Source organism: Leopardus geoffroyi, chromosome A1 (genome assembly GCF_018350155.1).
Source record: "Leopardus geoffroyi isolate Oge1 chromosome A1, O.geoffroyi_Oge1_pat1.0, whole genome shotgun sequence".
In the NCBI taxonomy this organism is placed as follows: Eukaryota; Metazoa; Chordata; class Mammalia; order Carnivora; family Felidae; genus Leopardus; species Leopardus geoffroyi.
Genome location: NC_059326.1, coordinates 149,973,470 through 149,990,225, shown reverse-complemented (window position 1 = coordinate 149,990,225; position 16,756 = coordinate 149,973,470). Strand labels below are relative to the sequence as shown.

At 33.2% G+C, this 16,756-nt stretch overlaps 1 protein-coding gene across 2 annotated transcripts in view; it reads right to left on the bottom strand.

Moving 5' to 3' along the window:
* Positions 1 to 16,756, bottom strand: part of RASA1 (RAS p21 protein activator 1) — a 114,287-nt gene that overhangs the window by 27,035 nt on the left and 70,496 nt on the right. For both annotated transcript variants that reach the window (XM_045497319.1, XM_045497327.1), the window contains exons 7-11: positions 15,409 to 15,461; positions 12,922 to 13,072; positions 8,287 to 8,365; positions 2,210 to 2,330; positions 1,077 to 1,233 (exon numbers count right to left, since the gene is read on the bottom strand). In XM_045497319.1, the coding sequence (XP_045353275.1) occupies positions 1,077 to 1,233; positions 2,210 to 2,330; positions 8,287 to 8,365; positions 12,922 to 13,072; positions 15,409 to 15,461 (561 nt within the window). The remainder of the gene's footprint in view (positions 1 to 1,076; positions 1,234 to 2,209; positions 2,331 to 8,286; positions 8,366 to 12,921; positions 13,073 to 15,408; positions 15,462 to 16,756) is intronic.

Here is a 16,756-nt window from a genome sequence, read left to right as displayed (position 1 = left end):
ATGAAAATACTTCATATTATACTTCCCTGTTAGTGACTGATTCACAACAGAAACACTGGGCTAAGGCTCCAAAAAGCTCTGTTGTAAAGATAAACTATCCGTTCGGGTCAGCATTTCTCAAACCTTGACCATTTAAAAAAAATGACTAAATTTTTAATTATTAATTTGTCTATAATTAAAATTACACAATAACACTATTCCTAAACCCAGTTTGGAAAGAAGAAATGACAAAGCCATATGCTCTACATGAACTTTTCTCATCTTAAATAGGATAAAACTAGACTTGCTTACTAGAAATGCCATCCTCCAGCAGAAAAAAGTTGTAAAAACCATTTGTTTTAATGGCTTTGTGTTTTATTAGTAACAGTAAGTAATGAAAATGATACATATATCTAAAAAGGCTCCAGAATGGATTATTAGTAATACTGATGGGGAAAGGTAAAGAAAGGCCAGGGTTCCTAATCAAAAAACTAGACGTAATCAAGAGCTGGATTTGCCTTGATGTCCAGGATACACCTTTAGCTTATACATTTATATTTATTTTTTGAAAAGCTCTGAAATTAAGGTAAAAAAAAAAAAATGTTTCAACTCCAAATCTGAAGTACTCTCCTGTTTCCTAGGAAGCAATTATTTTTATATTAAAATTGTTCCTTAATATCACATTTTTTAGGAACAGGCCTATCAAGCTAATAGTACAACTGAGTGTATTTAGGACTATCAGATGCAGTGAGTTCAGAGGGAATGTGATACAATAGGAAAGAGGACAAGACTCAAAGTCAGTCACTCAAAAGACTGGTGGTGGGGCAGGGAGGAAACATGCCTTATGCAGGTTATGTCTTACTAAAGGAAGTGTCATTCCAAAGATTTCTATGTAATACAAGAGTAGAATTTCATGCACAGGTTAGTCTAAAATAAATAAGGAAGACAGAAATTACCCTACAAAGTAAATCTGACATTTTAAGATGATTTTAGGACTCACAGACTCAGTTGGCTAGGTTTTGAAAAATGATCTGAACACATCCACCTGTTTTATTATTAAAACAATTCTAAAAAGAAATAGGAAACCAATTTCTTACCTGCCAAAGAGACTATCATGAACAACATAGACAGAACATACACTGAGATCTATTAATCCTTTTGGTTTTGTAGCTCGTTTTTCACTTTCAAAATAAATAAGTTGGGCATCACTGCCCTCTAAGATAAAATATAAATTCTTCCACCGTTTTCCTTTGCCTGTTTAAAAAAAAAAAAAAATGCTTCCCGTTAGCCAAATAATAAACTATTAAGTGATATATATATTAAGTCATAAAAATCATTATTGCTAAATATAAAAATCATGTTTCCATTTTTATTCCAAAGCTTCAATAACACACCAATCCTTATAAAATGAAAAAATGCCTCAATTTATTTGTAGAAAAATGCCTTGTAAATGACAAAATTACCTGAACTACATCTCTGGAGATTTCATTAAGATAAAATCTTTAAAACTCTTGCTTAGGTGTAATTTTTTTCTAGTCATAAGAAAAAAAAACTCTTCTACCACACCCCCTAACAACCAACCCTGTGACATTTCTTTATGTCAAATTGAGGCAAATCTATAAAACAGAAACATCAAAACAGTGAATGTGTTTGGGGCACTTAGGTGGCTCAGTCAGTTAAGCATGTGACTCTTGATTTCTGCTCATATCACGATCTCATGGGTCATGAGTTTGAGCCCCATGTCAGGCTCTGCTTGGGATTCTCTCTGCCCTCCCCAGCTCATGTGCCTATGCTCTGTCTCTCTCTCAAAATAACTAAATAAACTTAAAATTTAAAAAAAGGGAAACAATGAGTGTGACAAGTATCAAAAAAGTTTCTCTTAAAAAAGAAAAATAATAATGAAGTATGGGGTGGAGAGGGGGCAAAGAATCCAATACCTTGCACTGGAACTGACTTTAAGGTTTAAAAGATATACTTGGAAATATGGAAGCCTGTTTCATGAAACTCTGCTGGGGCATGTTGACATAATACACCTAAACTCTACATTTTGAAGAATCCTTATATAAAAGCTTTAAACAATGGTCAATTACTAAATAATAATTCGTGTCAAAACAACTTATTAAATACAAATCTCTATGGGAATTTTTATGCCCAATATTTGCAATGTTTCTACTAAATATTAATGGTAAAATATTGAAATTTAATCTTTAGTCTTAAAGTTAACACTTACCCTTTTTCAGAAGATAACCTTTTTTAACAATATTTTTATAAAAGGCATCCTTTGTTTTTCGACGAATCGTATTATAGATTTCCTTGCCATCCACTGTATCACTGAGTACTTGTTCTTGATCCTGAATTTTTAAAAATATTAAAAATTATTTCATGAATTCTTGATGGAAATTAAGCAAAACCTACTTGATTACTAATTAAAAGCCAGGCTGCTTGTCTATCTAGACATTTAAAAAAGGTTTTAATGCTAAAATTTAAAATAACACTAACACCTATATTCAGAGATCCTTTGCTTTTCAAAGAAATTTTCAAAAATACAGTTTTGTTGTGTTACAGCAAATAACACTGTTTTGAAAACATGACTTTGTCCCAACAGAACTGCTAAGTTAGGAACCAATTTAAGCAGAACCAAATTCATGGTTGCTGATGCAGTTACATCTGCGAGAATCACTAGGCAAATGCAGAAAACTGCACACAGCTGAAATGAGATGCACAGGAGTATACAAAACACACCTCAAGTACTAACAGCCCTCTCAGTTCGCCAAGTGCTATATGCCTTACCCATCTATCCACACCTGATATTACGCCATCTGATTTCAAATAGTTCTCCTACCACTTTACAATATTCACAACCCTTCTGATGGTCTCTTACTCAAGTAAACCTCATGTCTTTTTCAAGGTAAAGTGCCATATTTATTGTAGTAAATATCTTGGAACCATTTAGCACATATAAAAACTATGTTACATTTTATTACATTCTCATCTGTATGTGTTACTGATGAGGTTTTTGAGTGTTATTCCCCTAACGTCACTTTCCCATAACCTTGTAACTTTTATTTCATGGTTTTACATAACTCTTTGACTTACGGGAATGCATGCATGTGTCTTAACTGCTAAATCCTCCCAAATAAAATTAATTCTGATGTCAGGAAGAATATAGTGTCTTTATAATGATCTTTCCAAAATAAATCAATCATCAGTATTACCACTGGGACCCACTGGACTCAATTTCAGTTTCTAGTTTCTTTGTTGAGCACTTCTTAATATTTGCTAGGCTTAAGATTTTATGACTTTTTTTCTAAGAGACCTTATGGGTCCATATGATCTTTTTAGAAATCTAAGATATGAGATTTTCACAAATCTTATTCTTCCCATATCTTGAAACATTCTGCTATCTCATCATCTTATGAACCATTTCATCATTATTCAGCAATTAACTCCCAAGTATGCTAAAGAGTAGGGGTTGGCAAACCATGGCCCCTGTGCCAAATTCAACCCACTGCGTGTTTGTGGACATGAAGTTTTATCAAAACATAGCCACGCTCATTCCCTTATGTTTTGTCTGTGGCTGCTTTCACACTACAAAGGCATAGTTCAGCAGTTGAGATGGAGACTGAATGGCCTGCAAAACCTAAAATATTTATAATCTGGCCCTTTACAAAACAGTTTGCCAACCGTTTGGCTTAGAGGATGATGCAAGAGTGAAATCAATCATCTCTGTTGCCTCACCCTTTGTTGTTGTCTTTTGATTGTGCTGCCAAGTGTTGCAGCATCTTTCAAAAAAGTATGTAAGACCATCTAGGGTATCTTTATATGAGCTTTCACTGAACATGGCCCAGAACTCCTAATATTCTGCTCATATTAGCAAAGAGGAAAACCTGACATGAGAAGATGTCTGACAATTATTGAAAGATTAAGATGAATGCCAAGAGGCAGCAGCACTGTGGGATCTACTGTGACGATAAAATGGATTTTTGAGAAGATGATAGTATCCTCGGTGAACTTTATCAAACTCAAGAAACACTGAGTAAATCATACATTTCTAAGAGAGAAAAAAAGGAAATACGGTGTTTTTATCTAGTCAGTCATTTAGTAGGAAGGATGTCATCATGCAATATTTTGTGACAAGAATCTAGATTGCTCTGTTTTGATCTTAAGAAATAAGGGCTTTTTAAATGTTTATGTTTGTGCACCAAGATTTACTTAAGGTAATTTTAAGCACACAAAAGGTACTTTGTAACCAAAGGTAACTGTAGAATTTTTTAAACTCACCATATTTATCATTGTAATTGATGTTTATAAATCTAAACAGGAAAATATTTTACCTTTATGGAGTCGAGAACACTGTATTCTACCAATAAAACTATAAGCCATCCGAAAGTTTTTAAAGTATATTCCATTTGATCATTCAAGTACATGACAAACCAGCAAGAATCACAAACTAAAACCCATAGAGAGATATTTACATCTGGAATCAGTATCAGATTCCGACCGTGAAAGTGTGGGAAGAAGAATCAGAGTAATTATAGGCAAGAGTTGATTAGAGATGTACTGCATCTCTAATTGATTAGAGATGAAATCTGGAATTAGGATTTACAAGATGGAAATATCCAGGTCCACGCATGACAGTAGGTTAAGTTAGCTGCCTATTTCAAGTATGTAAGCCTTTATAACCAAGGAAATTCAGAAAAATATTCAAGTTTGCTATGTTTAAACTCTTAATGAATTTTCTAGTAACTTTTTTTGGACTATACCTTTATTCCTACTTCTAAGAATTATTCATAAAATGACTTCAGAATTAAAAATTTAAAAGGATACACTGGACCCAGATGATAAAGAGTAATGACTACGTTCCTGGTTATATAGATTTGTACTTATCAGTCTTTTATTTCAATAATGATAATATTTAGTATTGGCTATGGAACGGGGCGTAGTTGTAGTCAGTTATTTACGATGTAAAACTAATATTAAGATTTAAACATATGACTTCCAGACAATCTCTACAGGTTTTTTTCTAAATTGTATTACGGCAGGGACTGATATACTAATTTACAATTCCCAAAGGATTCTAATAAATTAGATGACACTATGACCAAGAACACAAATTCACTTTCCAAGTTCCAATAAAACACTAGATGACAAGAGGGAAAGTTTCAGGGCCTACTCTCTACACACTTCTGGAGAAGTCTTAAATGCTCCGTCACATTTAATTCAGTAAATGTGTGTGGAGTGCCAGGTACTGCTCTAGTTTTTGAGATACATCAGTGAACAAACCAAAGATCCTTATCCTCAGAGAACTTATATTCTAATGAGGAAAGATAATAAACATAATAAATAAATCATAAGTTAATAAACGTTAAGTGCTTTTGTTAAGTGCTTTACATGGTAAGGGCGAGTAGCAGTATTAAATAAGGTGTGTAGGCAAGTCTCACTGTGAAGCTAACTTCTGAGCAAAACCTGAAAGAAATAAGAGAATGAGGCAAGTGGATATTTGATTAAAAAAAACATTGTGGGCAGAGTAAACAGCTGAAGTAAAGATCCTAATACAGGAAAGAGCATGGCATATTCTAAAAAATAGCAGAGAAGCCAGCATGAGTAAACAAACACAAGTGAGAGAGAAGGATGGCAGAAAGAGACAGGTTCAGAGAACCAAAAAGAGACCATCTAAGAGTCTGACAGGCCACTGTAAGGACTTTAGCTTTCACTATGAATGAAATGTAGAACATATGCAAATATTAAAGAGAGGAGTGAAATGATTTGACTCACAATTTAAGTGGATCCCTCTGACAATTATTCAGTGTTAAGGGATGAAAGTGGAAACAGGGAGATGAAAGTCAGATTCTGATGGTGGTCATGTTCTAGATTTATTTGGAAGGCAGAGGCAGCATGGTGTTCCTGACAGTATGGATACAAAGCATAGGAGAGAAAGAAGAGTCAAGAATAACTTGACACCCTAAATAATTTACTTATCTTCTCCAGTCTGAATTTCCCTGTCTTACAGTAGCAACGTCATCAAGTTGTTGAAAAAATTAAATTAATACATTTAAGAACGGTGTCTAAAACATAGTGCTTAAAAAATGTTGGCTATTTTCTTGTGGGCTGCATTGTCTCAAAAGGCTCCTTCTCTTCTAGTGTCTGTCTTGAGAAGTGTTAGCTCCACAAAGTAAGCAGACTTAGCTAGGATTCTACTCTTTCTGTTCCAGCATCTTACTCTGGGTGAGGGTATGCAGAGTCCCCTTAGGGAGAGGGAGCTAATCAGTTTTTCAATAATAAAAGATTACTCCCCTTTCTGTTCTCTTATAGAATCCTGCTGGGAAGGATAGTTAAGTAGCAAGATTCCGAAACTTCTACAGTAACCTACTTTTACTCCAGAACCCCCAAAATAGACTTCAAATAGCATTTAATCATTGTTATGTAGTAATCAAACTGCCTTGTAATTAGCACTGATTATTTCTGAAGTATCCGATGCATTAAGTGGCACTTTTGCAAAGGACAACAATTTGGGGTTTGTTCAGTAATTAAACAGCAACTCAAGCATGAGGCAGACCGTATACATGAAGTAATTTCTTAAAACAACCTTATAACTTAGGTACAAACATTTACTACATGTCAAATTTATTCTAAATTTATTTAGATGTCTACATGTCTAGATGTTTGACTAGATGCCAAATTTATTGCTTTTTTATTCTAAAAAGTAATTTTTTCTAAAAAAATTCAATAAATCCTAAGCACAATTTCAAGATGGGAAAAGTCTGACTTAATCTGTAGGCCAACACAATAAAATCTGTAGACCTCTAAAACAAATTAAAGCCATCATTAATCTAATGTCCAATGTGAATCAGAATTCAGGACATAGCAATGGGATGCAGTGGCAGAATCTGTCATCTGCAGGTAAAAGCACCTCTGACCCCTAATAAAAAAAACCTTGAGCAGTGCTTCTAGAAAACATGTACCGTACTATGTTATTTAAAATAAACAAACAAAAAAAGTTAGTGTTAATGTTCGTTAAGTACAGTGAACAGCCCATGTCTGCCAGAACTGCCAGAGAAAGCAGGACATCAGTTCTGACTGCAGTAATTAGGCAGGTGTCAAGAAGGAAGTGAAACTTGAGACGGATCTTCAACTACAAGTGTTTACACAGGCCTATAGGAAGGGGCTGACATGAAGACAGCAGCGAGCACAATGAGATTAAGAGACATCAGTGATAATACAGAGGGGGTGAAGCGAGTGCTCTTCCAACTGGGGAGCACACAGTCATTCAGTAACAATGATTGAATACCTCATGCCAGGTACTATTCTAGGCACTGGGACTACAACCCGACATCCCTGCTCTCGTGGACCATGCATTCTACGAGGAATGAAGCTATATTAAGTGTGACAAGATGATGATTATTCTTGAATTAATATTAAGCATCAGATAATGACCGCATCTCACAAACTGTAATGCCATCTGAAACTAATGTGTTAGGAGAAGGGAAAATTGAGAAGCTAGAGACACAACCAAATACTGTGGAAGTTTATTTGGGTAACTGAAAATTCTTACAATCCTTCTTTATATCCTTAAAGTATCAGTGCCTCCATTTTCCACACAGGAAAATTCTTAATCACTCTTTCGAAATACCTGTTCCTAACCTCTGCCACAAGCTTTCCCCAACACTCTCCAGGAAGTGTAAGAAATAAACAGACTAAGCAATCACCCTATGCACTAAGCAGCTAATATTCAACAGGCCCTCTTGTTCAAGACCAATCTTTCCTCTTATGTGGAGGATGTGAACCACTCTTGCCTTCCCTAAGACCTTGTACATCAGGTACTGCCAATACATCTCACCCACTCTCCTCTTTACTAGTGGCTTTACCCAGAGTATACACATGTGCTCAAAACTCTCTCCCCATAAGCCTATAGGCAAATAAACAATGAAATAAAAAGTTTAAACCTCTCTTAGCCCTGTATCTTCTTCTAGACATCATTTTTATTTTATTTACCAAGCTCACCTAGGTAAGCCCAGCTGTGATTTATCTTTGCTGTCTCCACTTTTGCCTCCAACAAACTCACTCCCTGACCCACTGAAACTTGGCTTCTGCCCCAGCACTCCTATTCTCAAAAAGGCACCAAGGCTAGAACCAACATAAATAAAAACTAAGTGATTCTCTTACAATTTACTTTCTGAAACAATCAGAAAAGTGGCAGTTTTAAATTTTATCCAATTTTAAATGCATGAATGTGTGCATAAAACATACTACCAAAAATGCATTTTAAAATAAAATGCTTATTATTGCAAAAAGAAAAACAACACTGACCTGCATTGGTACAGGTTCCTTAAGATAATACCCTTCAACAATTTGTTCTTTTCGATAGTGATCTATGATGTCCCCAATGCTGTTAAAAATAAAAATAACTAATATTGACATAATCTGTCTTATAAAAAATACAAATCTTGAAAATACACAAAAACCCTATTAGCAAGGATTATCCATTTGCGTTTTTCCCAAGCATATAACCCAAATACATTAATAGTAAATATGATTATAATAGTCACATTATTTTAGAAAATCAAGAATTGGTTTACAGGTTAGAAAAACCTGAATCAGAGATTCCAGTGTTGCATACATATACTCAAGAAGTCACTACAAGTAAGGAAAGAATAAAAGTCTACCATTTTTTTAAAAGAGCATTACTTTTAAAAGAGCAATTGAGAAAACTGATAAAGTACTGACTTAAGTAAATTTTAAGAATTTTTATCCTCAAAACACATTCTGCTTTTATAACAATCAGATGAAGTTAGATCAAAAAACATATTCACAGCAGGTAAAAGCAGAAACAAACAAAAGACTAGGAGTTGATTTTACATGTGGGATTATTGCTACAACAGGAAAGGCTTATTCATAATTTTTATAAACAATGCTACAATATTCCTACTATTTGGGAAATTTTACCAATAAAGCTGAAAATAAAATGACATTATATAATGTATTTTAACACAGATTTTAGCATGGTATAATGAGTTTTTTCAATATAAAAGTGTTCTGTATAATCAGTAGGCCCTTTTATTGCCCTGAATACTTAAATCCTACATTTTAAAACTATTCTTTAATATACTGGAGGAATGGGTACTTTGGGGACAGCTAGCAAACATTTCTCAAAACAGATCTTGTTTAACCTTCCACTTGATTTTTTCCACAGTTTTCTCTACTAACAGAATTGGAAGATACATTTTATCTTTAGAGACATATGTGTATACACACACACACACACACACACACACACACACAAACACACACACAAAGATACACATGTGTATATACATATATAGATCTCCAAAGATAAAATAACTTTGCTATACTACAAAATTAATTTAAACCACATATAATGTTAAAAACGGCAAAATAGAAGACTTGAAAAGATTAATAAAAAAAACAATTATGAGTGGATATGAACTAAATACCAAACGCAGCATTTTATACAACGAAGAGAGAGGTGCAAAATGAGACACATAAAAATGTATTAACATTAAAAAAACAAGGATGGTTACAAGCTTTTAAAGAAAATATGTAATACCACATACAAATCCAAAAATGTTAAAAGAAAAAGAAAATCAGAAAAGAATACATGTGAAGACAGATACCATCACAGAGATGACGATGTGGTTCGAAGCAAAAAGCATCAAATTTATGAGAAATAGCAAATATTAAAAGGTTTCTAAGTGTAAAATGCAGTTGATCCTGTGGATCATGTCAGTGTCACTATATAATTCTTGTCCATGAGCTCAAAGAACAGGACACTGCTATGGAGTACACTTTAGACTGCCCAAGAACAAATTTAAAAGTGTGTGACAACCAGATATGTTTTTACCAATGAGTTGGATTTTCAAGATTTCTTTAAATTCATATTCTTCCCAGATATACCTAAAACAACAATCAAGGGAGACACAACAAACCATAATTTTCTAGACATTCCATAAAGGTTTTAGACATGAAATCAGATAGATTTACATCTCAGAAAACTAAAACATGTTCACTATAAGTTGATTTGTAAAATAAATGTGAGTTTCTAGAGATACTACTATGTCTTATACTTGCATTTTAGTAATTTACTTAATAAATAAATTAATAAATGTGTGTCTCTCTCTTCTTGAACCCCTAGATAAATGTTAGTAATCTTTAAGGTCTGACCAAAATCCTACCTCCCTCTTCCTTCTCATCACCATCTCAACTACCCTCTTTCCACTGACTCTCCTATGTCCATGTTTACATCCCAGAACTCATCAGTCAGCCTACCATCTTTTCTCATAGACCTGTACTTCATAGATTTTTCTCTTTAATGAATATGCACAGGAGCTGTACAATACATTTCACAAAGAAAATTAGTTAATAAATGTTCGCTGAATTTTATTTGCTGTTAAATGACTCTCCTGCTTTTCTAAAAGTTTTAATATAGGATTGTTAAGGTTATGTTTCAACAAAGCAGTTTCTAAATGAAACAGACTTAAGTGTTATCTCTTTATCAAAAAGCTAATGTAGAATTAATGGGGAGAAGACAGTAGAGTATGTCTCTGTTACACAAATTTAATGGATATTCCCATTTTATATTTACATATCTTAATAATCATTGCTAATCACCAAGTTGTATCTTTTTTTGTTGTGTGTGTATGTATGTATGTGTGTGTGTGTGTGTGTATATATATATATATATATATATATTTTTTTTTTTTTTTTAGTAATCTATACCCAATGTGGTGCTTGAACTCAACAACCCTGAGATCAAGAAGCACATACTCTGGGGCACCTGGGTGGCTCAGTCGGTTGAGCATCCGACTTCAGCTCAGGTCATGATCTCACGGTCTGTGAGTTAAGCCCCGTGTCAGGCTCTGTGCTGACAGCTCACAGCCTGGAGCCTGCTTCAGATTCTTTGTCTCTCCCTTCCTCTCTGCCCCTCCCCTGCTCATGCTCTGTCTCTGTCAAAAATAAATAAACATTAAAAAAATAATTTTAAAGAATCGCATATTCTTCCAACTGAGTCTCAAGCCAGGTGTCCCACAAACGTGTATCTTCCAAGAATTACTTTATTATTGACACTAATGTTGAAATGGAATATATTTCCATGCTGAAATATCTATTCCCAAAATAACTGTAAAACTGCATTTTTTCAGGCATCAGATTTACATAATTCTAGCTTTCGTTAAAAAAAACTTTTTAACATTAATACTAGAAACAACAATACTCCTGAACTTTATCAAATAAATAAAACTAAAAAGAAAATTTGGGGGAATGATCACAACCACTAAATTAGTATCTACTTAAAAAATTTTGAGTCATCATTTTGCTTTTTTTTTTTTTTTTATGAAAGTCTTTTTTTTAATGTTTATTTTTGAGAGAGAGATAAGGTACAAGTGGGGGAGGGGCAGAGAGAGGGAGACACAGGATCTGAAACAGGCTCCAGGCTCTGAGCTGTCAGCACAGAGCCCAACGTGGGGCTCATTCTCACAAACTGCGAGATCATGACCTGAGCCAAAGTCAGAGGCTTAACTGACTGAGCCACCCAGGCGCCCCTTGACTCATCATTTTGTAAGCAGACTAATAATTTTGTAATAACTTAGAAAGAAATATACTTCAAATACTTCTTTCTTCCTATTTCATTCAGTTCTTTATCAATAAAAAAGACATCCTCCATTATGCAGGAAGAATTTTCATCTTTGCAGAATGTGCATAATAACAAAGTTTGAGTCAGTAAACAAACTTCCCTGAAAATAAATCTATGTAAATTATTTTATCTTTAAAATTAGTCTCCAGACAGACATTTATCAATTTAGTTAAGAATATGTTTTCAACTTAGAGTTTTATATATTCCAAATCCCTAGAAAACTGGACAATGGGAAAAATTAACTGACCTTTATATAGAGCTCAAAGTGCAGCTAGGTGGATTTTCAGTGAGGGTATCTAGATCGAACTATAATACAGAAGCCACTCAAGCAGCTTTTCTATAAGAAGTGTGAAAAAGGATCCCAATTACTAGACTCACATCTTCCATTTGATATCTTATCACTGTCCACTGGCCTCCTAGGCAAGCAAGTTCTACTTGTTTTTTGTTTGTATTGTTTTCTAAGATGAACCACCTGCTGAATCTCTATACACTCAGAGGTCAAGCTGGAATTAAGAGAAATTCTAAATAGAATGGAAAATACTGCTGTGGTATTAAGGGAGTAACCTAGGCAAATGGCACCATTTTAGTTTACAAAAGCTTCCAAGAGGAAGATAACGCCACTCTAGAGTTATCAGTATAGGAAATTCTTTACATTTGGGGGGGGGGGGAGGGGGGAATGAAAGATTACTTTCTAATATACAGAAAAAAATTTAAAAAGCTAAGATTCTATCATACAGTTTCTCTATTAACTTATTTTTCTGATCAAGTGGCTAAAGTTCATTCTGAGTTTTGGGATAAGCAACAAGTTTACTTAGAATTTTAAAAATGACAAGTAGGATCCAATAATTACAACAAAGAAATACCAACTTGAGAACAAACCAATTACATGACTAACATTTGTAACAAGTCTCTGTTTACTCTTTAAGAACCTTTTTTCCTATTAAAATGTCTCACTGATAAGAGAATGTAAAATATTTTCTTTTTCTTAGAACAGATGTTTTGCTATCCTACAGATAATATAAGGACTTAGCAAATTTTCTGTAAACAGTTTGTGCATAATCAACAACATAAATTATCTTAGAAGAAAACAAATTATCAATTATTAACTTATATTCATGTTTGACCCTGTCTAAAGAATTCTTGGACATGACTACTACTAAATTATAATGAAGGCCTTATAATTTTAAATTTTAAGAAGAAACTTTTATGCAATTTTGAATCTGATATACTACATTATTGAAATTTCAACTATTTTTGCCAAAAGTAAAAGATAACTAAAATCTCTCACAACTTACCTATTATAATATCGGCCTCCCATCATAAACTGATTGTTTGGTGTTGGACATATTTTAAATCGCTGAATATTTTCATTGGTCCGAAAGTAAAGTGAATAATCACCAGGAGTATTGTCTGAAGGCCTCACAAGAAAACTGCAGACTTGGCCAACTGTAAAAATGAAGCTGTTAGTTTTATTTCCTAATTATCAAATAAAAAAGAAAAAAAAATGTTAAGTATCCTAATTATAAAGTACATTCAAAAGTCATAAACTTTCACCAGGAACTTGCTTTATAATAAAGACTATTTTAACACATTTTTGTATTTTCTAGTTTATGAGTCACAACCGCCCATGATGTTGCATTTCTGTAACACATAAAAATACAGAAGTCTACAGCAGTGATTTCTGGTTAATAATGTCTATACCTGTCATAACTTGGAAAGAATAATCTAACCATGGGCAGAGAATATGGGGTAAAATGGCCACATACTGTCTGTAAATCCTCTTAGTAAGAATAGTCAATAAATTACAAACAGTAAATTTTGTTTAGGAATACTCTATTTAATCAGTGCTTCTGATTAAACATGAAAAAGTACTAACTATAGGGGCACCTAGGTGGCTCAGTTAGTTAAGTGTCTGACTCTTAATTTCAGCTCAGGTCACAATCTCACAGTCTTGAGATCAAGCCCCACATCACACTGTCAACAGAGGTTCTTTCTCTTCCTCTCTCTGCCCCTGCCCCACTCATTCTCTCCAAAATAAACAAACACTTAAAAAAAAAAAAAGTAATAACTGTAATAAAATAGTGCCAAAGCTTATAAAGGTTGATTAAAAATGAAATATGTGTACACCTCATCAAAATCAGTACATGTACACTACATTTCATTTAACAGGTAAGAACCTGAAAAGTCACATAAAAATAAATTACCATATTTTAAGATTTTCTCACTAATTTTAGGGAAGTCTTTTTGATATCTTTGATAGGCAGTGACTCTTAAAACTAAAATGCTTAGTTTTCTCTTTGTCTTAAGTACTAATTAAACAGGAAACATCAGAACTTGATTGCTTTTAGGAAAACACAATGAACACTTAGAATATGAGATGTAATTTTCATGTAAATTATCGACAGCTCCAATCATCTAGCCAAGACACTTACTACCAAGTAATTTCATGTTCAATACAAAGAATAGGAATTCATGCAAAATTATGCATGCAAGTGCTTAGGTGCACTTTTCAGGGGAAAATATCACCAGATTCTTAAAAGAGCACATGACCCAAAGGAAATAAAAAGTAACGTATAGAAATTAAGTTTAGCTCCTTTTCAAGTTGAAATGCCTAAAACAAGAATGAGTGCTTCAAGTCCTTGATGGTTCAAGTTCAAAAATATAAACTTATATTCAAAATTCAGTAAATTCATTAAAATAAATATTTTGGTTCCACTCTCAAGGCTGATAGCATGTCATGTTGGTTGAGGGTCTGGTGTCTATTACTACCATGCAGCATCATCATGTTTATTTTTAACCTGCTTAACCTACATCCTCACAAGAAAATCAAACACCTCTGAAACTGTCTTGACTCTTTCAAAAGAGCCAAGAATTAATTATATTAAACTGCAATTCCTGTAATTCAAAACAATAATTCAGATAACACCTTTAATAATCACCATATACAGAAACTATCAAACACTGGTCGTTTTTAAAGAACTAATATTTCTCAACTGTAGATTATGGCTTAAACTGGTCTCAAATCCTTATAAAGTGTGGTTTACTAAAGAGATATTTTGTAGTTAAATTAATTCAGTATTAAATGTTAGGATAAATGATTTCTACTTTAAATGATAAACCCACAATATAAGTCAATTTTTACTTTACATACCTCTATAACCAGAGTTTTAGGAAAGGTTGAAATTAATATATTTTAAATAAGGCACAGTTCTGTAATTCCACAAGTACACAAAGATAAATGCAAGAACATCTGCTAGAGCAAAAAAATAAAAACTACACAATATTCCTCTATAGATATATAAAAACCATAATTATCTAACAGAAGCTTATGGCCATTCAAAAGAATAATGAAAACTTATATAAGCAGATATGGAATGATCACCCAAAATATATTCTAACATGAAAAAAGTGTGTTGCACATTCCTGTGAATGTGTGTGGAGGGGGTATGTTTAGGGGTGCATGCAGAAGTGAGGAAGGGAGATACATACAGACACTGAAAACTTACAAAAATACAGAACAAAACCTCTCATCTGGTGCTGCTTCTAGTGAAGAAATTGGGAACTCAGAAAGAAACACATGTCACTGAATTTTATACTGCATATATGTATTCAACTAAAAAACACCAGATAACAAGTACACCAGTTTCTCTGTGGTGGGCAAGAAATTTCAGTATGTATAAATATCAAATTAGTGCTAAAGGCAAAACAGATGATAAATTGTTGGTTTTCTCTTCTACTTTTTTAAAAAAGATATTAGAAAAGGCAAGTGAATATACAATTACCTGTCATTAATAAGTTATAAGCTTCTTGTTTGGAAATTTTCCCATGGAACCATCTTAAAAGGAGAACAAGTTAAATATGTGAATCTAAAGTCCTTTTTGCTGTTATACAATCAAAATTAAACACAAGTTTAATTCAAGGTGCAATAATGAAATAAATACAAATACAACTGATCAAATTATCTTATTCCTTCTACATTTATGTTACTACACTTTGTTAAACACACATACTTTCAACAAAATATAGAAAAATCAGGGACTGGTATGAACTATAATTTCCTTATTAGTTAACAATACAAAAACAGCAATGATTTTAATTCTGAGAATGACAAACTGTTATATGCTTACATCATAGCTAGTGTTCTCTTTTCTTTGTATTAGGAGGGATGGTACGGGTAGAGTCCACTACAGATTTATCCAGAAAAAAAAATTACTCAGTGAATTTTCCTCACATTACTCTCAAAATGAACTTCCCCTACAATAGGTGATAGGTTCTCTCTTGAAAGAAAATAGACCTGACTGGTTAATACTTTCCTTAAAGTCAGAAAATAAGACTGAGCCATGACAAAGACTGGATACCAGCATCAAGAACTGAAGTAAAAGAATGTCTTAGCATTCCTAATTCTGTTTGAGCTGATAGCATAACAAATTAGATGGCTAGAGTATTTTAGTTTCTGTATACTTAAAATAAGCATTTAGAAATTATTATAAATGGCATTATAGTCAAGATCCACTGCATATAACTAAAGTATTTAAATTTTACCTTAAAATAAAATGACCCATCTGGTTTTAAAAATTAATTATTAGTAATTAAATTTCTTAAAATCTCCTTTCATTTACCTGAAGATCTATTATCTATCTTGTTGATTAGCACCAGTTAAAGCCAAGCTGACAACCCTAGATCATACCTCTATTACTTTGTCATTAATTCTTAGAATCTACTATTATTTTTGACGGTAGCTTAAAAAACAAATTGGAAAGTAAAAATACTAGAAGACTAAAACAAAAAAATCAAGAACCATCTAAATGCTGCCTACAAGAGACTCATTTCAGACCTAAAGACACATGCAGATTGAAAGTGAAGGGATGAAAAACATTTACCAGGCAAATGGAAGTGAAAAGAAAGCTGGGGTAGCAATACTTTTATCAGACAAAATAGACTTTTAAAACAAAGACTGTGAACAAGAGACAAAGAAGGACATAATAAAATAATAAAAGGAATGATCTAATGAGAGGATATAACACTCATAAATATGTATGAACCCAACATGGACGCACCTAAATACATAGTGCTATTAACTCTATTAAGACATAAAGGAAGAAACTGACAGTAATACAGTAACAGTAGAAG